Source organism: Melanotaenia boesemani, chromosome 5, assembly GCF_017639745.1.
Source record: "Melanotaenia boesemani isolate fMelBoe1 chromosome 5, fMelBoe1.pri, whole genome shotgun sequence".
In the NCBI taxonomy this organism is placed as follows: domain Eukaryota; kingdom Metazoa; phylum Chordata; class Actinopteri; order Atheriniformes; family Melanotaeniidae; genus Melanotaenia; species Melanotaenia boesemani.
Genome location: NC_055686.1, coordinates 19,705,093 through 19,732,665, shown reverse-complemented (window position 1 = coordinate 19,732,665; position 27,573 = coordinate 19,705,093). Strand labels below are relative to the sequence as shown.

Genomic DNA, 27,573 nt, shown 5'->3' with positions numbered 1-27,573 from the left:
GTCATGAATGTTACAGAAAATAAAATGCATGTTGTCCTTTGTTTTATTATTCTTTATCATCCAGAATGCCTACAAGCATCAACAAAAGAACAAAAAACTGAAAGAGCAAACATTTCTTTTCCTTTACTGAGATTTCAGGCTACAGATAAACATCAATATTCAGTTATTAAGTATATCCATACTTTACTGCTGCAGCTTAGCAGTCAATATCCACTCTAAGAGGTGATTATCTTTTCTAAAAGCTGTCACAAGGTGAGGATACAGAGTGACTTAAACCTTTCTAAATAAATGTTGCATCTTTAAAAGAAAATTAAAAGACCTGACATTGTTTTGGCTTTGTCTGATTTTCCCCTGTGACCTAAAACAGAACACAAGCATCCAGGCGTGTTGTCTTTTATCATTAAACTGTCTTTCGAAGGCTCCTGGGAGCCTTCTGAAGCACAGCACGAAATGCCTTGTATTTTGAAGCATCAGCTGTCGCCGGCATCTGCTGGGAGGTGCATATTAGAGTCATGGGCTTGAACTGCAGTGATCTTTTAAAATCATTTTCCTTGTGTGTCACACGCACTCACATACATGAAGCTTTGTTGTTGCTTTATACAATTTTGCAGGTGATAACCAAGGTCTTCTAAAGTGCACAGATCTTTGACCATGGTTTCTCACTCTCTCTGCTTCCATGGTGTGCTTGTAGATCAAAGATGTGCATGATGTCCCAGACGGTCTTGTGAGTGAGGGTCCCCACGTAAAGGCAGCTGACAGAGGTAAGTTATTACCAATGTCCTCTTGACTCAACTGCCGTTGTGAGCCCTCATTTAAAGGCTGTTGTTTTCAATCACATTATTATATTATAGCAACATGCACATATGAATCTTAATTTATGGAATCAAAATCATCGTTCTTTATTTTTTTTTTTTTCAGTCCAGTTGCAATTTTTGTTATCCCTCCAACCCAAGAGCTGAGAGGTTCTGGTTTTTAGTGTGCTTGATTTTTATCAAGGTATTTATAATGGATCAACTACAGCGAGTGTGTAATTGTACTGTGGTTAACGAATTAGCGCTGCTACCTTCAAAGAAATGAAGGTCATCTGAAGATTACACAAACATGATGTCAAAACTTTACTCGTGTTTTAGAATAGTAGAATTCCTTATAAATAAAACTAAAACTAGTCTTTATTACTTTGCCAGCAGCCTTTACTGAAGTTAATTATCATTAAGGTTGGATTTAGTTTGGCTGTTATCACAAAACTGAGCAAAACAACAGAAAATAGAAGTTCTATTCTATTTATGATTGGCACTTTCTGTGTACATTAGCTGATTTTGTGGGGGTGGAAATGTTTTTGAAGGTTTATATATGCTGGGAAAAAGTAAATTCGTCATTTCAGACAAATCGTTGCAAAATTAAAGAGTGTGGCCAGAACAAACCAGGAAGTGTGGCCATTCCTCCTTCACCTCTTTAAGCCCAGCAGCCTTTCAGCTGCACATGTAAAAGAACATTCTCAGAGGCATTTTACATGAAAATATGAAGAAAATTGAACACAGATTTGTAAAGTCAGTGACTGCTGTGCCACATGTGGTTGTAATGGGTGCTAATTCAATAGCTTCTGAGTCACTGTGTCTAATACTAATATAGTGTTGTATAATATAGATGGATGGATGGATGACTGGTTGGATGACTGGATGGATGGATGGATGGATGGATGGATGACTGGATGACTTTATTCATCCCTGAGGAAAATTAAGTTGTAATAGCAGCCTGGTATAGTACACAAAATACCCCCCAAAAACACAATAGGATGGAATAGTGAAAGTAGTAAAATAGAATAAATACACTTTAAGTACACTTTACACTTTAAGGGCACTAAACTAAAATACTAAACAGTCATGTAAAATACTAATATATATGGTGTATTGCCTTTTTTTTCCCTGAAAATACAGACAAATTATTTCCTATCTGTATTTTCAAGCCCTTTACTGTACTTTATCATTACTTTGGGGTACACAATTTAAATTTTCTTATTTATGTTTCTACTCAACAACTTTATTAACTAGTTAGTTATAAAAACATTTGACATGTGACAAGTTTTTAAAATTACAACATGCCCCTAAAGATTAAACAAAGGCTTTACAACTTTTTTAACTCCAGATTTTTTTTGTCAAATGATTAGAAAATTACTACAAATCCTGAAAAAATCTGTCTATTAGGATTTTTTTTTCCCTCTACCACTGCTTGTGTTCTGAATCTGTAGATTTATTCTCTATCCTATTTGTAAAGCTGTGAGTAAAGTAGCTGCAACAAAACCTATACTATTAACATATTAACGCTTTGGTTAAAAATAGAAATAATCTTAATCACCACATTTTGCAGCAAAATCAAACACCAAAGCAAAATAAGATAAAAACTTTAAACAAAAAAAAATTTTTTTTATTGTAAATAATACATAGAATTGGTTGAATTGATTCAAATAAGTCCCTCTAGGTTGGCAGAAGACTCAATCTCTCTTTAAAACACAATTTTACTTTAAAATGTAGCAGTTCAGGTGCTAAAAGAAAATCATTTGCAGATGGAGCAATCTAAACATTTTATGACTTGAGTAGCAATGATATTGCATAGAGAGAAGCTTGGCTTGAATAGAACAAACAGATTATCAATGCATGAGAGCTTTGTTTACCATACCTCCTAAAACATATTCCTGTGGCCGTTCTTTCAAACAAATCTACAGGGCGAATACTCCTACTGTATAAGCAGAGGGCTGTTCAGTTTACCCCCCCCACCCTGCACACCACCAGCATATTATCCTGCTCCATCTGCTGCCAGGCGACAGGCCCGGGTATTTATGGCGAGCATAAAAAGTGAGTGCGTTCCATGTCACCTACAGCCCAAGATTTACAGCGAGTTTGACAAACACACTGAATTAAAAAAAAAAAAAAGAGGAGTGTTCAATTTGTAAAGGAGTTTAGAGCGTGCCTGTTGTGGGGGGTTTCTAGCAGACTCTGCTGTTAGTACATGTGTGCACGCACGTGTTTCGCTGTCTACGTACGTTTCCCGCTGAGTGAATATGCGTCTATCTATCTGTCTGTGTTCCTGTGTGTATTTTTGTGTGTGCGTGCTGCATCCGCCTGCTCTGAAACACCAGCAACAGATAACAGATGGTCCCCCTGCATTAGAAGTGTTTTATTTCCCTGAGGAAGCCAGATATGTCAAAAATAAGCATGTGCAACATTAGTCATTTGGAATATTCATGCCCCTGCCGTCCGATGGATTCCTTTTTACAGCCAAAATACCACCAGCCCCATTCTCCCAAGGAAGCGAAGGAAATCAGGAGAGAAGGAAAACAGCAGTCATCAGCTGAACTGATGGGGGAAAAGGCTGAGGCCCGACATGCCGTTTTAATGGAGGATTTTTTTTTTTTTCATGTTAGCTTCTTAGAATGCCAGGGCTGTAATTAAAAATGGTTTACACTTTGTAGATGCGCTCATATTTACAACCTTATCTCTCAGCCCCATTAGACACAGTAATGTGAATATGCACACATGTTCATATGCCTGTCTGGCTGCACATGTATACACATACCAACCCACACAAGATGGCAATTTGCACCCACATTAAACCATCTGAGTGGATCAGACTTCCTTTTGCATTCCTTCATAAATGTATCTCTGGCAATCCTTTCCTCTCTACTACTTATCTTCCCATTTCTCTCCTTTACCTCCATTTTTAACAGTTTTGATTCTCTGAATCTCCTGTCTCTTTAATCTCCACCTCCTCTTCTCTCAGGCTATCTACCCCCCATCTCCCATGCATCGAGGATTGTCGCCTTCCCCGTCCTCGGTGGGGGACATGCGTGCATCATTATCAGTTCTGATTAACCAGCCACGTAGTTGGCAGTCAGGGCCCCACCAGGGGCAAGTGGCATGTTTTTTTTTTTTTTCCTGCTGAAGAAAACATGAATTTTGAGCAGCATCTTCTCACTTGCCGTAGTCCCAGATGATCAGGGTTAATTTGTGGCAGCATGCGTGAATGGTGTAGAGAGACGAGTGGAGGCAGCAAAGGAGGAGGAAAAGCTACTAAACAGTAGTGTGGTGCTTATCGCAGAAATGCAATATAATTTATTCAGGAATATGTAAATCCAACAATCACCCTGCCTTGTTTACCGAAGGGACCTGCTGATTCAGTGTCTGAAAGAGAAAAAGAGGCAGGAAAAGAAGCCAACATACAGTGTAGATACAAAGGCAGCCAACAGCAACTCATTTTATTAGTTTTCTTTAGATTGAAAAAATGAGGGGTGTCGGGCAATTTCTTGCTTGTTTTAATAGCTGCTAAAACCTTCACAATTAGTCCGGGGAAGCTGGATTAATGACAAAAAGATGAGGGCTACGTTCTTCTCTTTATTTGGTACCTACTGTACATAAAATGTTAAGCATTAAATAAATGAAGGATTACAGATAATGGCATTACCAATGCATATTGACTGCACTTTAAATCTGTATGGAAACAGATTTGTTTTTTCTGGGTCTTTTTTTTACTTTGATTGGATTTGACAGCTGCATCTAAATTAAAGTCTAATTGTATACTATTAATTGAATTGCTCATTGTGTGGAAAAAGTGCTGTGATTTGTTTGTATATGTATAAAACTACAGCTCAGATATTGGGTTTATGGTTTAATGTGTCTATAGAGGGGATGCAGAAACATGGCTGTCCTACTTACACACGAAAACATTCAACATGGCTCCTACAGCTAATTGTGGAATTGGGAGTACATGGGAATATCATCCCTCTAATGTTCGCAGTAAGAAAAAAGCAATGGAAAAAGCCGTCTTTGCATTTTTTTTTCATGTCGTTGGGACAATAATAACAATCAGTTTTTTTTCACAAATGGTTGATATAACTGTTAAAATTTGAGCACTTAGAGTTAAATAATCAGAGCTTGAACTGGTAAAAACAATGGGATAACACTTATTTCTGGTATTAAATACCCAAATCATTCATTATAGTCACTGAAAAATGTGCTCTACCAAACGGTAGAGAGGCAGTTTAAAGGTTAAACGCTGTTGGTCACAACAGGGATCTTTACAACTTACTGAAGAATTTGTGGACAAGGAAGATTAATATCATGCCAGACATCAGTTTTCCAGATATTTATATATGCTTTTATTTGTATGTCCAGAAATTCATGAAGCAAAACCTGAAACCTCATTCAAAATGCAGAGCACATGGCCCAACTGTTTTTTCCCATTTCAAAAGTTTTTTTTCTTCTGTTTTTTGAGTCAGTCAGACAGCCCAAGGTCATTGAGACAGTCGTCTCAGTGGATGCAACCCAAATCTGATGTCACCACACGCACTTTCTGAGGATGATACATTCTCTGCCCACAGACTTCCTACAAAACCTTTTATGAAAAGAAACCCCTTATTGCTGCCATGTGTTGCAAGATCCAGGCGGGACAACTAAAACGTGAAAGTTTCGGGGAAAAAAATATGTATATATCTATATATCTACAGTACCAGTCACACTGGGATAGATGATAGTTGAACTTGAATTTGAGATTAAGCTGAGAGGCAGCTGAAAAATGTATCTGTAAAACAGCCTCTTTAAACTAAGCCTGGTATATCACATAGAGTTTCTTTGCTTGTTGTCATCTTTGGGGTTATCAAAATTTGGTCTCAGTTCCAATAATTTCCCGAATCCCCTACTGAGATCCCAATTAGCATGGCTGTATTGATATCTCTGCATCTCATTGCATGTACTTTTACAGGTGAATCCCTGCAGCAAGAGTGCATCCATAAAAGATGGCAATTATTCCCTCTCACAGAATCTGCAAGACCACAGAAAAGTAGTGCTCTGAAAATGGATTTTTCCAGGTTTGGGAGCACTTGCATAATAAGCAGAGAAAACCTATTACAACTCTGAAATATCATAAAGTTACATTATACAGTTTTTATGCCAAGTCCCCATAGTTGCAGTATAAAATTAAAACTTATTTTAGCTGCAGCCTGGTGAAATGAAACCAATTTTTTAGAACTGTACATAGTTTATTATTTCAAGTGAGTCTGAGTATTTTCTTTTGTTTTAGGATATTTATGTCAACTTTGCTGTCATAGAATTTTCACATGTGTTGAACTTGATGGAGTCAAAGGGGCAATGCTCTGTTATAAAGGATTCTTCTTACTTTGACAATTGAATCTGAATAAAATCCAGATGAATCAGCTGGTTTGTGGAACTGTGAGGAGGCACATGTAAACACAGGTTAATCTCATCTCTGTGTCTGTCAGGTGATAATTCCACACACGTTTGATAATTTGCATACAATGGAATATTTTTAAACATAGAAATGATCACATCTGTGAAGTTGAACGTAAAAGAAAAATATTAATTTTTGTGTGGTTTGTGTTGTGCTTGATAGTTGTGTGTGAATTTTAACATGCATTTGCAGGTACCCGAAGTTACACACAAAATGGTTTCTAAGTTTGTTTTAGACTATTTTTTGTCTTAAATTATTATTACTTTAAATGACTTGGGGAGCTTAATTTTAATACCATGTCTATGGTACCTGTAAAAAACAAAAAACAAAAAACAAAACTAAAACTCTAAATTCATTCTGATGGCTTCTGATAATCTTGATATTATCTTTCAAGGGTCCAGAAGAATAGACTTGGATTGGAGGTTTCAGTAGTCACTTAGTCTTTTAATGTAATTAATATAAAGCTGCAAATTTTATGTCATAGACTTTAAATCACCCTAGCATCTTTTACGAAGAGTTAAGTGTTTACCTGTTACAATACATTAAAACATCAATTTCTAATTAATTTCCATGATAGCTAGGGTTAGGGTTAGGGTTAGCTTTTATTTGCTAATTCTACAGATATAGGATTTTTTTTTTTTTTTTTTTTTTTTTTTTTTTCTTTTTGGTACTTTGATACAATACAACAATCAAACAAAACATTAACAGAGAAGAAGAACAAAGAAGCAGCTCAAAGTGGGCAATCCTACAACATACAAATGCTTTGGTGCTTTTTCAAACTAGATTTATCTATTAAATCGCTTCCAATAATATGCTTTTATTTTCCAAGCTGAGTTGCCTTTTCTTTCCTTGTTTTCATCCCAAAACCTAAACTAATAAAAAGATTCTTGTTGTCTCTGGTAGTAAGCAGTATGTAATATCAATGTGATGTTAATCTGCTGGAGCTATATCCTGCACTGTGCTATTTTTTGCAACATACATGTTGCCGGAGAGGTCAGCAGCAGAGTGTGGTTCTTACCAAGCTGAATTGCTTGGAGGCAGAAGTTAATTTCCAACTCAACAGAGATAAATGACTTTGCTCTGCCCTCCCTTGCTTGCTGGCACAACAAAGACATTGTGCTATTCTAGGTGACAAGTGTAGTAAATATGTGTAATTTGAAAGCAGCAGAGTAATTTTTTTTATTTTTACAGTATGAAATAATTTGATTTGGTACAACATTACAGTTCATAGGGACTGTGTCTAAGCTAAAGAGCTTGTTATATATGCTGCATTATTGCAGTTAAGCTGTTAATACTTTTTGCTGTTTTGCTTTTGGTTTTAGAAAAACAAAGAATGCACAACCTTCAAAATAAATTAGGTAGATTTAAATGTAAGTGGTCATGCATGACTACAGCCATAAGCCCATCACTAAACATACTGAGAGCTACAAAGCTGGTTCAGTCACACCTTGTTATGACTGCTAAACTGTAGTTTTTGTCAGTAATGGAGAGATTCATGAAAAATATTTTCATAACTTGCAGCAGTTGCAAGATTGTTGTGCAAGGAAGTATATATGCGGTTTCATTTCTGTTTTATTTGTTTTGATCTATCCAGGATTTTCTCCCCTTAAAGCTAATGTTAATTTTTATGTGCACAACATGCTGCTTTTAAGTATTACTATTACACTGAGCATGTGCAAAACAAAAAAAAAAAAAGATTTCTTGCCAATACTCTGATTTTGTGCATGCAGACGTTTACATCAGATAAATTTTATCTTTTTACTAAGGCTGTCAAAAATAACACGCTAACAGTGGTAACTTAGTTATGTCATTAACTGCGTTAGCATTTTTAATGCATGCATGGGATGACTAGCTCCATACATCTGTCATTTCTCTGTTAGGACAGCGCGACATGGAGGTGTCTAGAGGCAAGATGGAACAAAATTAGTATAACAAGAACATTGATGGAACAACAAACAAAAAACAAAAAATGATTTGCAAGGAGATTTGCTTTCAGGGAAGCTGTTCAAGCTTAAAGTACCAGGCCAACGCTAAGCATGCGTTTGTTGGGCTTTTGAGTTCAACAAGTAGGTAGTGCTTTCTGTTTGACAGGCCTACTTTTTACATCTGCGTGTGTGCAAAAAAAACTATATTGCTTCTCTCTATTTGATGTCTGCTGTTAAAAGGATGGAAGACGTCAAACCTGAGCAGAATGCAGAAGAAAAACACGATGCCGTGCAGCAGTGGATGTCTGAGTATAAACCGAGTAAAGTTTTTACCTTTTTAACTATAGTGTTTTCCTCATGGGGATCTTCCATGTAGGGAGTTTTGCCTGCTTGGTTAGCAGGATTGTTGCCTTGGTGATTGCCCTTGTGCGGGTTGCTGGGGATCCAGCCCTATGCCTGTAGTGTGGACCCTGGCCTGCCCTGATCTGGGTGGTTCCTGTGGTGGTATCCTCTGTGGTCATAGGTAGGCTCACTTCCAGTGTAAATGGAGCCCCAAGAAAGCATTACCTCATAGCAGCATCATGCCAGATGTTTATTTCTATTAATATTTTCTTATACATGCAATTTTGTTTGCGTTCGTGTGTGTGTGTGTGTGTATGTGCGCATGTGTGTGGTTGTGTTAAAGAGTCTATAATAAGTTGTACTTTTTTAAATGACTTAAATACTTTGGTGTGTGACGACTTCTTTTAAACTTTTAATATGTATAAATTGTTTTTATGTAAAGCTGTTTGTGTTGCTTTTTGCAAGAAAAATGCTTTATAAATAAAAATGGATTTGATTTAAAAACATTCACATTTAGTCTGCCTGACAGCTTATTGGCTTCAACATTAGCAGCTAAGACCGTGGGCGCTGCCATGTTCCACAAAGACTGGATGCTTTAAAAATAACAGGAAGTTACGTCACTACATGTGTACGTAAGCTGGAATAAATAACGATAATAAACTGTAGAATGGAGACAAGAATTTTTCAAATATGACATTTTGGAAGTCCATGTAAACGTGTAAGATTAGATTATTACAATGATCTGATTACTCACAGATTTCTGGTTTTGTCGTTCATGTAAAGCGGCTCATTATTTTCAGGGCTTTGGATCGGCCGTTTGTGCATTACAGATAATTCCAAACAATCAGAGTTTATGCTCCTTCTGATGCATGACAATGCTCAGCCTCATTTGGCTGGACTGCGTCCGCAGTTCCTGCATAATGAAGGCATTGATGCTATGGACCCTTCACCATGATGTCGAGTACCTCCACCTCTTTCCATCCACCGCCGCCATGTTGCACCACACACTATCCAGGGGTTGCCTGTGCACCTGATCCAGGTCTGGGAGGAGGCATGTGGAGGCCACACACAGTACTGATCCCCATTTTAAATTGTCTTGAGGAATTTTGTATGGCATGAGCACTAATAAGAACTGAATACAATTGTTGACCATTTTTGGAGGTGAATTGGAAAGGCTGGTTCAGTAGTTCCATTCACAGACAATGATGTGGTATTTGCAATGATTGCCATGGCCAGACTAACCTCAAAAGAATCCCCAGGGGAAAACTGACCCATGGACCTGTGTTGAACCTCCTGTTTGTTCCATTCTCTGTGCACTGTTTTCTCACTGACCTTTAGTAGACACATGGCAGGTTCATTATATTCTGCCTTGAGCACAGAACACAACCAGTTCTCACAAAGTGAAATGCCATAATGTCAGTTTTTTATGTCAGTTACACATCAGTTCTGATAACCACAACTTCATTATTTAGGATGTTAAAGCTCTTGAAGCTGCTTTGGGAGATATAGAGAACTTATGTGAAAGTAGGCACCAGCTTACTTTTCTTTAGCCTCATTTACAATAAAAGCAATTTAAAATGAAGTTAATTATATAATCTATATTACTCCCCAGAAATAATTGTGGAGGAGTGCTTTGTACTCACATGTACAGTTACAGGTTTATCTTTAGAAGCTCCAGACTCTTATATGATTCAATTAATTGTTTTTGTTGAGTATGTGCTAACTTGAAAAGTGGATAATGGGGTACACATTATAAAATTAAATTGACCTTTCTTAATTGTGTATTTTAAGCTTCCATATGCTTTCTTAAAATGTTGCATGCTGCATGATGTTCGCCATCTGTTTATATAATATAAATGGGATTTTTAGGCTTTTTGTTCTGTTGAGTAATCAGCCAGTCAAATGCTCGTTCTTGAGTTGTTTTCATTTATTTGACTAACAATGTAAATTGAAACTAGGTAAACTAAGGTTAAGGTATGTAAGTCTATTTACTGAAATAGTTTTAAATCTTCTTTCGGTAAAGACCTTCAAAGACATTTAATTCTCTACTTAATAAACCCCCGATGGATGTCTACATCTGTCTTTGTTTTCTTGTTATGTACTCACAGTTCAAGGCGTTCAATTAAAATTCATTGTATCCTGGCACCAGCTGACTGTGTAGCAGTTAAATAAACCATTTGAAGAAACTTGGCTAAAGTCTCATTTTGCTGTGGAAAACTAAGATATTGGCAGATGGAATTATTATAAAATACGCCTAATAAAGAATTAAAGACCTCAAGTACAACATTATTACATCTAAATGTTATGTTAAATTGTATGTTTTTAATCAAAGCTTTTCTATAAGTCTGTCTCTGAAAACATTGTGGTAATATTGACCATACTACAACTGTGTATTTTTCTTTGTGCCTTCTTTACTGAACTTCTTCTTGCTGGGATTATGTTCTCAGTAGTTTCTGGGTAATTCTGTGTTACGGGAAAGCTGCAGTCTTGTGGTCTCAGGAGATGAGATGGTCAGGCTTACACAAAGATATTTTCACAAGGAAGTATTAAAGCAACAGAAACACCCAGCCATGGGATTCAGCTGTTAGCTGCCCTTAAGGATGTGGGATATAACACGAGACGCTGTGATGGTAAAATAAAGGCTGACACGCCTTTTCTGTGATATTCAGTCAGACAGCTTCATGTATCCTGGTGCCTTGGAGGTAAATGGGAACTAAAAGAGCTTTAAAAAGAATAGATGGATGGATGGTTGCCTGTGTTTTAAAACCTCCTCAGTCCTCCAAACAATTCTTAATGTTAATGTATCAAATATTTCAGATGTTGGTAATTAATTCATGACATTTTTTTGTTCTTTGCTTCATTTCTTTAATGTATAACTGAAATGATTACTTTTGTCAACCCTTAGCTATAATTGACTTTTTATTGTAATTGCTATTTATAGAGGTTTAGGTACCCTAAAGCCTTCACAGAATAAATGCAAAGTGAAATCCAAACTATTTCAGCAAAGAACAGATTTTAGCTCCCTAATAACATTTTGAAATCTGCAGTACCTTGCTCTGTTTCATTCCTCTGTTTCTAAAAGTACAGAGCACAGTTTGGAGATTTAACTAAGCACAAGAACTCGGCTCAATTCCCAAAGCATCCGCCAAACACCCAACTGCACAGCACTTTTGGAAGAAAGACACACAGGTAACTGATTTCTCCACTGACAATGCAAGAGGAGAAAAGCTTGCTCTATCATTCCAACCATCTGGAAGTCTAGCTCAGACTTGTGGCTGATGTGTAACTTTTAATTGGAGAGACAGTAGTGGGAGGCAGAAGAGTAGGAAGGAATGATCCCAGTGGATAGACAAGCAGTGCCTGCTGCCAGATGGACAACCTGAGCTTGCTGGTGTGCACACCATTTCATACGTGGGCCAAAGCCATGTGTGTGCTGTTTTACCAAAGAGCTGGTGGAGAGTCACAGTTTGGCTCCAGACAGTGTAAATGCTACAAAAAGCTGCTGTTTTCACAGGATGGAGTTAGGCTGGAGAAATGTTTGGATTCAGTTCAGGAGGGTTTGAAAGGATTTTTCTTTTTTTTATATATCCACAAAATCTTGCCTGTTATTTCTATCTGTGTGATTATGTTGGATTATAAATTGGCTCACTGTAGAGACAGCTGATTGCAAATTGTGATTTTTTTTTATTATCTGAATGCAGACAATGATGAAAATATAACCCCTTCTTAGAAGCTCTTTAAGCCCTTTAAGTTCAAAAGGTCTTAAGTATTAACTGCTCGCTGAGTGATTTCACTGTTATTTTAAGTTATTTTGAAATAATTTTATTTTTGATTTAGAATTAATAACATTAATCGCACCAGCTATCGGCTAACCATGAAAGGGAAATTTAGTTATTATGGTGGAAAAGTTTGAAAATAAAAAATGTGTACAAGTAAAAAGTGTGACTCTTGAATCATAATACAGTTTTAATTTTTTATTCTTTATCCCCCAAATATTTCTAACCCACATAAGCCAGGTTTCTGTTTCTGTTAAGAAACAAAGGTTAATATGTGTTAGGTGGTTTTTGCTTATTTAAAATAAAAAGATATTCTACATATTGGGGGAAAATACAAACCGTTTTCTCAAATCATATCTGACCTGGAAAAGATTAATATGATGTGACTTACCAGCTTTTCCAGTCTGAGCTGGGAAAAGACTCACATGATAGACTGGCATTTTCCCAGATATGATATGATATCCCAGATGTTCCTGGATCTAAAATTCCCAAAGATGAGGGCTCTCCAATTATCTCTCATGGATGTCCACTGCAGTTAGCAACCATTAGCAATGTGAACTATACTGCTATCTCCTAGTGACACTGTACTCTGTTCATTTATTATCCTTTTTATTATTGGTATTATTAAGTTTTTTTCAACTTATCGAAATATTGCTTTAGATTTGCCTTGATAGTGAATAAAAACTCTATTTACTCATTCTGCAAGGCTCAGGTCCAGTTTAGCTTTTGTGATAAATTGTAATGGCTTAATTGAGATATTTTGAAACACTTTCTATGAAAGATGATCTGGCAAAATTGAAAGAAGACGATAGTTGCTTATTGTAGAGGCGTATGGAATATCCGGGGATGGATAGCTTGGAAGTGTACTGCTATTTTTTTGTTGATTAATATTTTTTCTTTTACAAAGTTTTTCATTTTTGAGCCTCTACAAAAGTAAAATTATTCAAAAGACAAGTCAGCCCTGGACAAAGTGTTTAATACCTTACCCAGGAGTCTAATTCAGTAGTTATTTATGTCAGTAATTATTGATTATACCATAGGTTACTCCCACGCTTCTATGTGCACTGTGCTTTACTAATTGGCACTTTAGATGCATATTATTCTTTAGTTGATTTGACCTCATTTTGAGTAAGCTCCAGTGTCCAAATGCTCGAAGACACCAGCTGACACCAGACAGGGTTGACAGGAGTGTTTTCATTAGTTAGGTTGTGTAGAAAAAAAATAATGTTGTTTGACAGGAGTTATTTGTAGCTGAAATTTTATTTCCTGGCTGTTCTCTAACTCTTCTTCTCCAATTAGGGCTGTGAAGGTGTAAACTGCAGTCAGTGCCTGGGTCAAAAGTTTTGCTAATAAGAGTTGAATCTAAAATGTGTAACCTGAAACCTTGTGGGGTCTTCTCACCTCTCCCTCCATTTCTCTGTTCACCAGTCTCTTCAGGCATGTGTATGTTTATCTTCTTTTCACACCTCTTTCACACTCCACGTTCATTTTTCACTACTATTTCCTGCCTGCAAGCCCCCCCACCTATCCACCCAACCTGAAACCCCTTGACGTGGGAATTCAATTTGTGCTGTATGTTTCATTTCTACTCCCTTTTAAATGTATTTCATGTCGGCTGCTTTTAATTAACTCTCAGGATATGCAACAAGGGGAGGGTGCAGACAGATAGATAAAAACTCTTCACATCCGCCAATGAGTTACACTGGCAATCATTTACCACTTAGACAGTAGTGAAGAAGCCCCCTGTTCGTTGCCCTGGCAACCAGTGCCTTGGTGATTGATTCCTCGCCAGTGTGGCATCGCTGCAGGGAATAGAGCGCTTGAGCTTAGCATGCTTGCTACATCTTTCTAATTAAAATGGGATTACAGAGTCATCATCGTTGTATGTTCAAACAAATGCAAGGCTGTGAAAAAAAATCAATTTTGCTAAATGTCAAGGCCGTTAAACACAGCTCTGGATAAACAAGCGTAAGCAAGCTCTATGCAGTGATGTGGACATCCTATGCACACTGTACTTGAAGATGCGTTTCCATCTGATTTACATGTCAGGGTTGTCGATTGACAGCATCAGTGTGCCCCTTCATCCAGGAGTCGAGCTTGATTGACGGAGCATGAATAATGTTATGCAGCACAAATCACCAGACACAACAATTAGCCTGTTTGTTGCTGCCTGCTAATCAGAAAATATTCCTCAAATTGGAGCTTAATCTACATCTCAAATGAACAACGGTTTCTTAATGTAATTGGATTAGGCTGTGTGGTTGTGTTGTTTGTGTAGTTTCTGCTGTTGTTTTTCAGTGTGTGTGGAAGGGCTAAATATTCTTCCATATATGGAGCTGCTTCACTTTATTTTTTGTAACCCCTAACCCCTCCAAAAAAAAAAAAAAAAAAAAAAAAGAAGGTTTTGCCATTTATGTTTGCACCTGTGCTATGGGGAGGCTGACACATTGAAATTGCATTTTAGAATTAGTGTGTATTGGAAGGATTTTACCAATGGTGCTTCCTGTGAATCTTTTTTTCACATATAAATTGATACTAATGAAATGTAATGGCTAGTGAAGTTCTTCTCTACCTTCAATTATGTATATTATTCAAGGACAAACAGGTTTTTCATTCAAGTCTAATTCTCATTCTGATCTTATGCTTTAGAACCACATTCTTAAATTAGTTATTTATTATATGTCGTGAACTGCTGAAACCAGTGATAACCCCAGAGTGGCCCTGGAGCTCATAAGCATGAAGAATAAGGGGGGAGAATACAGTAAGCACAAGTTAGTGGATGAGCAAAAACAGAGGCATGGGTGTTGCATACAGAGCAGAAGAAAAATGGGGTCTTGCACTTTTCAGATTTCAATCACTACAATGCAGTCACTAAGGTGTAACTGGTGTAACTTAGTGCCTCAGGCCTGTTCCCAAGCTAAGCTCTTTGGCACTGGCTGTGTGGGATGTGTCATTACAGCAAAGGTAATAATAGACCAGGGAATTTATAATGTGGCACTTTTTACGTGCCTTTGAAAGAATGCCTGAAAGCCTGAGACTGCTGGCAGAAAAAAGGAAAAGAAATTGATGTTTGGTTGTAAACAACGGCTATTATTGGCAGATATGTCATGCTGCTGAAACATACAGTATATTCAACCTTTTGTGAAAGACCTCTGAAATGGAACACACATTTATTTCACCCATATCGAAATGTGAAGCAGGTCTAGCTGCAGACTGGAGTGGACTGCAAGAACAGTATACAGCTACTATATCATCACATGGTTTTTACAAGATTCTCTGGGGCCAACAAACTATTCTCTGAAATGAAAGTGCAGTTACTGCCTTATGAAACTGAGCACCAGATTAGGCATCAATCACTTTCACCCTTATTTTGCCCTTTCAATCTTTACCAAGATTGGTGACCTGGCTTTTGTGTGTGCTCAGCAGCCATGCCAGCACTTTATTTATTAATTTTTGCTACTCCTTGTATGAAAAATATGAGAACATATAACAGAGTGAAGTTTTTGATGGCCCTTTTTAAGGGACACTCCAGGCAAAGCATATATTTTGGGATTTGTTGCATTTCTTCTCTCAGAGTAGTTGTACAACCCCATCCCACAAAATGATTTAAGCCAAAGTCAAAATCAGTTTTATTGTCAATTTCTTCACATGTACAAGACATACAAAGCAATCAAGATTACGTTTCCCACTGTCCCGAGGTGAAGACAGGACAGGACATTTCAACACAAGTAACCATTAAAAAAAATGATAAATAAAAATAGGTGTCCATTTTTAATTGTACTTTTTGTATATATTACATTATACACAGTTATGGCCGAAAAATGTCTTTACTAATCTTTTTAGAGTTGAATGACGATATCATTTTTTGAGAAAGACAAAAGGGAAACAAAAAACAAAAATCATGTATTTTTGCATTTATTTATGTATGTCTATAATTAATTTTGAGAACCAGACAGAAGCTTCTTGTAGGTAATGAATCCTGCTTTAGAACTAGGTCAGTAATGATCATCTTATTACCACATAGCAACAACCATGTGTGGTAATAGGAAGGGAAGTAAGTACATTTATTAAGGAATTAGGGATGTTACAATATCATTTTGTTTCTATCTGATACCGATACCTGGGTTTACATATCTGCCGATACCAGTGTTATTTTATTAAAAGGTCTACTAAATTTATAATTTAAATAAATTATATTTGTCATAGATTTTGATGCACCATATTGTTACTGTCATTCGACAGCCTAGCCAAGCAAACTATACAACATGAAATCTATACAAATGTCAGATTAATCACAGCTTACAAATGAGTTAATTACGATTAATCACCATTCATGACTATGCCTGAAATATGCCCGTTTTTATTGTACTGTATCAATAGAAAGAGCCAATGCTTATAAATATTAAATATTAACTAAACTTTACTCAGGTTTTTCTTCACTTTTCTACATTAGAGGATCACTGCACTTGTAATATTAAGTTTAATATTATAAAAAAAAATAATAATGATAAAAAAAATATCTAGAACTTTTAGAGAAGGTCTTATTTGTGCTCCCTTTGTTCCTGCTCAGTGCCTGGAAAATTTTCTATACTCACCCCTGCATAGGTGTAGTAGAAAGTAAAAAATTTTTCTACCACCTGTCATCTACTTTGTTAGAGAATGGTCCTGCTCTGATTTGTATCTCAGAACCTGTTTATAATTTCTTTCACCACAATCATGGCCCATAAATGATCAGACCTGTGTCTCCAACATCTGCACAGCACCAATGGTTTAGAGAAGATGTTTCCTTGCTTTGTTTTGCTGTTTCCCTTTCACTAGATATCTGAACCTGATCTATCTTCATAGATGTGTGCATTGCTGTCGGATGACTAGTAGATTTAACAGCTGTTTCACTACCAAACCTCATTAATACTGAATAGCTATATAGTATAAAGTCAAACAATAACTAATTGTAATATGTTGTTAACATTTTTCATTCTTCAGCTTCACATGATAGTGACATGGATCTGATTAATATGAGAATGATAAATTTTTGCTATTGCTAGTGCATCCAATAACAATACTATGTGGTAAATATGAGATGGTATGAATCCATGAACTGCTAGTTTCCTCCTTCTCACCTGAACAACAAACAAGCACAAGAGAGACGGTACTAGTGACAGAAACGCTGATCAGCTGATCACCAACAGCCGTCAGGATTCACAAGACGGGGAGGAGGAAGAGAAGGCAAAGCAGAGCGGCGACATTTGTACAGAAATGCGGGAAAAGTTATTTATTTATTTATTTTTAATGCAAGAGTGCAATTGTTAAACCCCCTCTCTGGGAAAGGTACTGGGGATGAGGGAGCGTTAATTATGTAAAAAATTTTTAATGCAATTAATTACATAAATTAGTTACCACTGTTAACGTGTTATTTTTGGCAGCCTAAATAGTCATTCGTATAATTCATGTTTTATTAACACACCTCATCCAGGACAATAAATCCTAAAACATCTGTTATTTTGGTGGCTTTTTGGCTTTCTGGCAAATTCCTCACAATTTTTAAAAAGCATTTTGTTATTGCTACGTTTCATTGTGCGTTTTCTTTAAGGGAACAAACTCTTTGTGCTCTTTAGCGTGATGACAACCCAAATGCTTCATAAAGTCACTGATGTTAAGCTTGGCAGCATTTGTGCGGCTTCTGGAAACTTTAGACCTGCATATTAGGCATGTCGCTGTTTTGTTTTTTTTTCTAGGATTTTCTAACGATTAATGACGCCAAATTGCTAACATAATGCTAATGCTAAATGTTAGCACAGCAGTGACTCGTGTGCAGCAGCTTCTCCACCTACCATCTCAAAACAATCCACACACAAGATTGTGTAACTTCCTGTGTCTGTGTGTGGTTGTGTTGGGGAGGAAACAAAGAATTATGATTCTGTTTCTGTGGTATCAGATGGTGTTTAGACAGAAATACTCGCAGAGACCGATACCCTTACTTTTGGCAGGATCGGCAAGTTTTTCCAGTGCTAGTATCGGTATCAGCCCAACCCTAGTAAAAATACTTTATTGGTAAATACACATATGCAAAAATATAAAACTGTTAATGTCATAGCCCTTTTTGCATTTAGAAGTCTTAGCTGGGATCCTAGGAATGGGAGCCTGAATTCTCCTGTTGGCTTAACTGGCTGTAAGAGAATGACAGTGTATATATATATATATGTATATATATATATATATGTATATGTGTGTTTTTTTTTTTTTTGTTTTTTTTTCTACCATTTTGGGGTGTGTGTTAAAAATCACACATGTGTGTGTGCGAATGGCATCGGGTTCGCTCTCCTCTTGGGAACAGAAGAAAACCATATGGGATTGTGTTTGTATTAAGCAAAGTGCGACGGTTTTTCCTGTCTCTCATTCACACCGGTGCTTGGCATCATGCAGGGTCTAATGTGAGGTCTACATTGAGACCTTGCTGATAGAAAATGGCACAATCACACTCTTGGTCATGTGACTCTCACAAACCACAGTGCAGGCAGTGGTGCTAATAGATAATTGCCAGCATAATCGGAGCTGACATGTTGTATCCTGTTGCAAAGAGCCAGTCACTTAGTTTTAAAATCGCAATTGTGATACACATATTCTCTAATAGTAAGGCCTTTTTTGTTTCCTTTATCAGGTTGATACCTTGATTCATCTAATAAAATCCATGTGTTTTAACTGTCTTAAAAATTGTTCTCTTTGATGTCTAAAAATAAAACAAGACCTGTCACTACTTTTATAACTATCACTAGACAAATATACTGTCTTTAAATCACATCATGGATAAAGATCCAGCATTCAGGCCTCTAGTTTGTGTACCTTTGTCCCTGAATAGCAGTAGTTAGCATGTAGAACTTTCCATCTCTGTTCCCTCAAACACACAAGTCCACTCATGAAGACACACACCACATCATCATAACAGTTTGCCACAGACCCGCACCACCTCCCTTCGCTTCCCACTCATCCTGCTGATTGGAGTTGTCAGGAGTCAGAGGGTCACAGTGGAGGATGTCAATATGCCTCACTCACAGACACAGAGAAGCACACGCACATGCACACACACACAATAAAGCAATAAAAAGGAAGAAGCAGACAAAACGACAGACAGTTAGGGAGTTCTATCTTCAATGTGTATAAACACACCACGCAATCACCCAATCACGTCAGTGACATCAGCTCCGTCTCCCACTCACGGCAGCCGTGCACTGCAAGCGGAGAGCATTCAATTCATATTCATTATTCATCGGTCAACGGCCTTGATTTCAGTGATTGGATATACCTTCTACCACCTACTGACTCCTCCCCCTGCTTTTCTCAGTCCCATGGGAAAGCTCAATGTTCCCCTTTGGCTTTTAGTGTCTGTTAGCTCCATGTGTGTGTGGCTGTATCTCTTTATGCATGTTACCAGTGCTGGGTTTATAGAAGTAATAAGGCTTTTGGGATATAAATAGAGAAGCTATGTGATTGGATGGATGTAACCAAGAGGAAAACAAAGTTTATTACCATTTTCTGAACAGCTTTGTTGATATGGGAATTTAAGGACATGAAGAAGCAAGTAGAGCCAAAACTTTATATGCTGTTTGTTAGAATTTTGATATTATATATAGCAAGACTTGCTTCATAAATGTGATGATTCTCTTCTTTTTTTTTTTTTTTTTTAACTTTTGTTATAGTTTTGGACTATTAGTCCCACATCTACAGCGATGCCAGTTTGGGCTGTGCTTTCAGAAAGGTGTAGAGGATATTAATAACTTTTTATTCAGGATACAACTTGTAAAATGTAAACACAGTTAAAGAAATGACAAACAATATGATTTTAATCAAAAGCCGCAAAGAAAAATCTCATCAAAATCTATCTAAAATACTAATTACCTACTAATATTCCTTTCATACCCCTTGGGTCTGTTAAAGTTGGCTTCAGGTAAGTGATGAAGTCACCAGCAGGCAAAGTTGGCTTCAGGTAAGTGATGAAGTCACCAGCAGGCATGATCTCACTAACAGCATGCTCATCAGAAACTGTAGCACAGCCCAGCTGAAATCAAGAGACAGTTGTTTGACGAGACATCGGCTCTGCTATCTTTATCTGTAACCATGAGCAGACAACCACACGTAGAAGCTCACAGGCAGTTTGCATACAAATTGTTTTGGGCACCTGTCATCCTCTATTATAATTAGCAAGTGGACGTCTAAATAATTGCCATCAGGCTGTGGCTGCTGTATCAGTTTTGCCCCGTCCCTCGCCTTTAGAAGTAGTATTATTTAAAGGGCCGGCGCGCTTTCGCAAAACAGTGCCCTCAGCAAAGTCTTAAGCTGTGTGTTCAGTCTGCGACAGCATCTGGTGCACTGAAAATAATTAACTTACACAAGAGGGTTTGGTGTTGGCTTCACCATTTGTTTTGTCCACACTTGTTCCTGACACACACAAACACACATTTGCAGGCACATACAGGCAGCTTTTGATCATAACTGTGACGCTGCCAGGAGAGAAGGAGGTAACACACTCATCCCAGTGGGAATTGGGGATGGTTGTAAAAGTAAATGAGGCAGATGGGTCTCTCTTAGAAAGAAAAAAAAGGCACCTTTGAGGAGCAATGATAGAATAGTTCATTCAGAGCACTTTTGCCATATAAAATGGACAACTGGTGTAAACTTTATTAAAAATGATTAATCATATAATCCTGTATTTTTTAACTTTATTTTTTTATAATGTGCCACACCATAGTGACGTACAATATATCAAGAAACAGCAAAAAGATAATAAAAAAGAAGAAAAAAAAAATCAATACCAGCTCATACACAGAAAGGAAATAGTTTATAAAAGTAATATAATAAAAGGACATGAAACTGCGACCAACAAAACAGAAAAGGCATAGCTCTCCAACCCCCTGCTACCCCCTCCCTTATACATCCATATAAATATATCATACATGTGCACATTCAAATTCATATTTTCACCAATCCTTCTCATTCCTTTTCTTATTTCATAAACATAATATATGTAGAAGAGACACATCAAGAGAGCAAGTCTGCAAGAAAATACATGTTAATATCTCAAAAAAAAAACAAAAAAAAAAAACAGCAAGACGAGGAAAAAAAGTGAGAGTTTGAAAAAATAAATAAATAAATAAAAAAGTGCTCCCCATTGAGTTGTTGACTCCTCCAAATACACACATGGACAAAATTGTTGGTACCCTTCGGTTAATGAAAGAAAAACTCACAATGGTCACAGAAATAACTTAAATCTGACAAAAGTAATAATAAATAAAAATTCTATGAAATTTAACCAATGAAAGTCAGACATTGCTTTTCAACTATGCTTCAACAGAATTATTAAAAAAAATATAAACTCATGAAACAGGCCTGGACAAAAATGATGATACCCCTCAAAAGGACTGAAAATAATGTGACCATAGGGACATGTTAATCCAAGGTGTGTCCACTAATTAGCATCACAGGTGTCTATAATCTTGTAATCAGTCAGTGGGCCTATACATGGGGTACCGTCATTGTCCAGGCCTGTTTCATGAGTTTATTTTGATAAATAATTTCATATCTTATATTTTGGCATTTCACCCCCACCTTTTGTATAGCTCTCCCATTTAGCCCACAGTATATGTCTCATTTGAAGATTTCCTCTGATTTTATGCATTAACTGCATTTCTTTTACTTGCACTATTAAATTTCACCATTTCTCTAAGCCAGGATTTATTTCTGAAGCAGTTTTTTGTTATAAGTTTAAGAGCTGTTATCCCTAGAACTCTTATATGGAACTTATCCTTGATTTTATCCTCTCTTTTGGCATTTTCTCTAACAAGATAAACTCATAATCAGTGGTAAAGTCCATATTCAAAACTTCACTGATTTCTTTACAAATACTTATCCAATACTTTTTAAAAAGGCCAGAACCAGAAGATGTGGCTATAATCAGCATTGTTTTCACCACAATCCCTCCAACATTTTGAAGTTAGTAGTTGGTGGACTTTAGCCAAATATAATCCTGTATTACTGTACAAAGACACAGCATGTTTTCAATAATTGATCCATGAACAAATAAAGTATAATCCACACCTTTAAATCAGCCATAATCACTTCAGAAATTGAGATAAGTTCATCCCTAAGTCAGATAAAAGTGGTTGTAATCATAAATTTGAAGAGGTTGAGTTTTAGCAGAGCAAAGATTGGGAGATAATCCTCAGTTTTTTAAACATATGTGTCACTGAAGTTTATAAAAAAAAAACAAAAAAAACAATGCTACTCAAAGGAAGATTTGAAAGAATAGACTGCTTTCTCTTGTTACAGTGCAGAATACCATTAAATGTTTCATGGAATCAGGACACATTTCGGTGTAACCTCGGTGATATGTGGTTATCAGATCTTCAGAGAATCATTATTCATCAATAGCTGATATAACCACATTACTATAAGTGTACTTTGTCCAGAGGCAGCATCAACTTCTCTGGGCTCAGTGGCAGCTGGGATGGATTACCCAAGTAAAAGGGTCTAGTAGTGGACTGGCCTGCCTGCATTCCTGACCTGTCGCAAAGAAAGAATCCTTAATTACATAATGAAGCTTCTTTATGAGATGGTTTGTTTAAGAAAGCTTTAGTGCCCCAACTTTTATTCGGAATGCGTTGCAGGCCTCAAAAGCAAAAACACAGATATATCAACATATGAAATGAAGCTAAAAGAAAATGTCTGCAGTCAAATTAAAGGTGAAGTAACAACAGGAACATTTTAATCAGCATTTTCCATAAGGGTCTCAACTCTTTGGGAAGGTAATATCTCATAGAGCAAAATGGCCAACATCTATAACATCGATTGCTTTTTCTACTATCAGTTAGTCAAAATGTCGGTAAAGTGTTGTCATCCTTTCATTGTGTGCACTTGTGAAAATGTGTCAGTACTGAGCTTGGTGCTATAAAGAGCTGCGCTCCAGGGCCGGTGAGAGCTATCCTGGAGTGTATCGCCAGCCGTTGCGTGATGACTTGACTCACACTTGTCGTTCTTTCCTCTTCCTCTTTCCCCCCGATTAGGCTGCAGTGTGGAAAGATATGTCAGGACCACACATGTACACGCACTCACATATAGCATATTTACATAGAGTCGTTGCCTGCGGGAAGACCATAGGTCAGAAGGCTTGTCTCAACCAACCCCCTCCTTTAGGGACATGGAGGCTGGTGGGATTTTTGCTGCTGCTCGGCAGCGCCCTCGCCGTGCTGATTTTGGTCTTGCTCATGTTGGATTGTCAGTGATACTCAGTTAAGTTCAGCAACAGCTGCTGCCTCTCCAAGCTAGCCACTTTCCAGAAAAAAACACCTTCCAGGCTTCTCAATGCCACCCACCCAATCCCCATACCTCACTGACACACAATCTTCTTTCCCTTTCCCCGTGTTACCCTTCCCCCTTACTAGCTGTTGTTCTTTAGGCTGCCTCTGTCACACTCTGAGGCTTTCTTTGTTGTTATCTCAAGGCACAGTTGTGTCAGCATGTCTGTGTCCATGCACTCGCGCTTGTTTGCCTTCATCGCTCTTGCCCTCTATTTTGCTGATTTGTCTGACACGTCCTGAAAAGGCCCCATTCGGAGAGACATTAGCATTGCACAGCTCAGAGTGTAGTTGTGTCTACAGAAATTACTTCCTGCACAGAAACAGACAGGACTCAGTGAGTACTGTGTGTAGTTCTCACTGCATTCCTTGAAAGGTCTAACGAAATTCCTTATCTTGCAAACCGAGCGGCAAGCTTAAGGATTTCAATAACATTCAGACTCTTTGGTTGGGTGCCATAGAACACAACTCAAGGCCCACAAAATCAATGACATCCTGCTGGAATCTGCCCAGAGTTGTTATATTGTGAAGGTCTATGTAGCTCTGTGAGTAACTAGCCCAACCTGTTTTGTTGTCTGTGCTCTGTGGTGCCTGCTCAGCAAGCGCTCTCCATGGTGCTGACTTAGATGGAGCAAAGCGACGCTGTCCACGGTGCTATCATCACTGGTCCTATTTCAGATGGTGCTTGCTGAGCTACAGCTGACTATGTTCGCTTTTGTCTGCTCTACCCTGTCTGCTGCCTCATCTGTTTCTTGCAGAGTGCATGTCACTCGCAGTGCTAACGCTGCTTGTTTGGGCCACGATGCAGTATGTGCTGCCCAAGCAGAGTCAGTGTCTGCCACAGATTATATGCTGCTAACTGCCACTCTGGATCCATTTTCTGAATCTTCGGGAGCAACCTCTTTTACACCCAGCTCATATACTGCCAGTTAAATAGGTATCAGAAAGCAGATTTGTCATTGCTCTAGCTTAGGGGCTCCATCTCCATGCAGGCGCAGTGGTATTTTCCTGAGGGGCAGCGAGGATTTTCTCTGTTCAGTATTTTTGACTTGTTTCTGTGCTGCAGAGGGGTGAGTGTCACTAGGGGTCTTGCATTGCACAGCAGTTTCGGTTGACTGGGTTTTGCGTTGTCTCTTCCTGTGTGGTCTAATCAAGCCAGAGGCATGCAGCACACCTGGGTTTATCTTTTCTTTCATTCTTTCCCTGTATTTAAACTTCTTTAATGCACATTTTACTCTTATTTCCCATATTAAGGCTGGTTGAATTTTAATTTTACTATTTGGCTATAATTTGTACTGCCATCATGTATAATACAGTCCACCAGGTTTTGTCGAGCTGCTCACAATCACTTTCCTACCTTATGATCCCTAACACTAGCTGATATGGTTTATCTTGAGGTCGTTTTAGTTAGCTGATGACAGCCACCCCTCATTAAATGGAGGTGTTCTGGTTCATTGGTGCTCCTCCTTTGCTATAAAGCACTGTAGTAAAACTATAATATGCAAATTGGCCCAACTAACAGTCGTAAACTCAGATAAAATTTGCATACAACTTGAAAATGGCACTAGGGTTACAATTTTTACTTTTAGCACCTAAAACTTAATCCATAATGTATGTATATTCACATTTGGTCAATCCAGCATGTTTTTTTTTTTTTATTTTAGTCATTGTACTTGTTAAGATTCTGCTGATTAGCCTTTAGCTTTGCACATATGGGCACTCTGCAACAGGGTTCACTTTGATCTTATTCAGTGAGGCTGCATTACAAGACATTAGGACGTCATTCAAAATACAAAATGTGTAAGAGGGAGAGATTGTTCAAGACAGGAATTTAGGTATTTAGACCACATATCTAAGTAAATCAGCAAGGATGTGTAATGCTGACCTGCTAAGCTTAAAGTTGCTAATTTATTAAGCACATCATCTTGGGGATGTGGGCCTAATAGCTCTAGATAAATTACACTCCTACACTTCTGTATGAACATACAAGGTTCTTCAACATGTCCCTCATTGGGGTGATTGGGAGCTCTTCCATGCCAGTGGATCGCAGCAGTCAGCAAATAAATTAGTATGTGAGCCAGCGGAGCTCCAGTATGCAAGAGAGCTTTAGTATCGATGCTCCGGCAGGTTACAAACCTCGGCGAAGGCTGATGTTAATTAAAGAGTCTGTTCAGCACTTTCCAAATTAGATGTGAAATGTTAAACAGGAGGGGTTTGCCGTTAATGTGGTGCTCAGCGACACCTCTGACCCTGGCTCAGGGCGACCCGTCCTTGAGATATAATTGCGCTTACTTGGAGTGCTAGATCGGCAGAAGGGGCAAAGGGAGAGGTGACAGAGGAGCAGGGTGAAAAAGTGAACCAAGCTTCTATTTACTGAAACAATATGCTTGGTATCCCTCGTTTATGTGCTTTGATAACCACAGGAGGAATTTATTGGATTGTAACCATTTGAAGGATACACCAAATTAGCCCATTTTCACTTATCAAATGTTGGGAGTCAGATTTGAGTAGCTGCCAGCTTTCTGTCTCTCATGTTGCCTGAAAGAGAGCTTTTTTCTTTCTCAGCTCCTGAAGCTAACCGCATTTGGCACCGTACCAAGATGATTCCAGATAAAGATATTTTATGAGATGGTGCAGACGAGGACTCTCAAGTGTGCAGCCCCAGTTATGTCGAGAGCTCTCTTTTGTCTGTTTGTACTTGTCCATCACACATTTACTTCATTTCCTGCATCTCCTTGCATTCATATCACATGACTACTTGGGTAAATATACAAATATAAGTCAATTATTTTTGTCAACAGTCCTCTCTTTGAGGTACAGCAAATGAATGTGTTTGACCCTAACATCTACATTTAGGAGCACAAAAATGATGAACATGTCACTTTGGTGAGCATGCAGTTACTGAATAACCTGGAATTACAAGTCCTGAATATCCCTACAGCTGCACAACCCACCTATTAAGCACTTTCCCTCAGCAGACAGAGATTATCACTTACAGATCTGTCAAATGGGAGCATGTTGGTTTGTACATGAGAGTGGCATGCTTCCTGCTATTACAGTATGTTGCAAGATGACAGTTACCCCAGAAGGGGACTAAGTCATGAGCACAGGAGACACAGAAGTAGGTCAGCTCCTAGGCGTTTGTTACATCATACATATTCATAAACAGCACCCAGTAGTTGCAGAGTGAACTCACTCCAGACAGACTGTTTATTCTCTTCATTGGGCCCCCGCTCCATGTAAATGTGATTACGCATCGTGGTGGTAATACGAGCATTTGACCCTGGCTGCTGCACTGCTGTTACATGAGTTGTATATTATTATCTCATATTCATCTCAGCTCGCATTGTATTGGTTTTAAAACATCTATAAATATGTATATTAAGAAATGCTTTGTGTAAATGAGATATTTGTGTTAGATGAAATGGGGCATGGTTTGTCCAGATGCAGTGAGCCAGACACAGCTGCTAGCTTACCTTAGCTTAGCATTAAACATAATAACAAAGGGGGGGAACTGCTAACTCATTTCTTTTTAAGGGTAGGAGGGATTTCACAATAGACTGTAGTCTATAAAAGATGATGGCACATTTTGGTTTTTTTTCACTACCATTTACAGTGAAAGTTCATTCAAACTAGCTGCTCAGACTATAAATCTTTAAATACATAATTTGTTATTTTGTCACTTTTTATTTAATATGTGTAGTTTTCAGTTCCATAAGAACCCCCTGACTTGACAGCTGTGTCTATTTTTATGTGTATATATATATATATATATATATATATATATATATATATATATATATATACTAAAGGTTTTGCTAAGCTAACCCACTGCTAGCTGTATCTGAAATATACACATGATCGTATTAATTTACTAGCAACTGGTTTGGAGCGTCTTATAGTCATGGGTGATAATTACCATGTTTTTTGTTCTTTAAAAGTAGTAAC

The 27,573-nt window shown here is 37.7% G+C and overlaps 1 protein-coding gene across 2 annotated transcripts in view; it reads left to right on the top strand.

Moving 5' to 3' along the window:
* The window catches only part of LOC121640365 (glucosidase 2 subunit beta-like), a 144,204-nt gene that overhangs the window by 65,185 nt on the left and 51,446 nt on the right, over positions 1-27,573 (top strand). For both annotated transcript variants that reach the window (XM_041986079.1, XM_041986080.1), the window contains one exon: positions 692-761. In XM_041986079.1, coding sequence (XP_041842013.1) covers positions 692-761 — 70 coding nt within the window. The remainder of the gene's footprint in view (positions 1-691; positions 762-27,573) is intronic.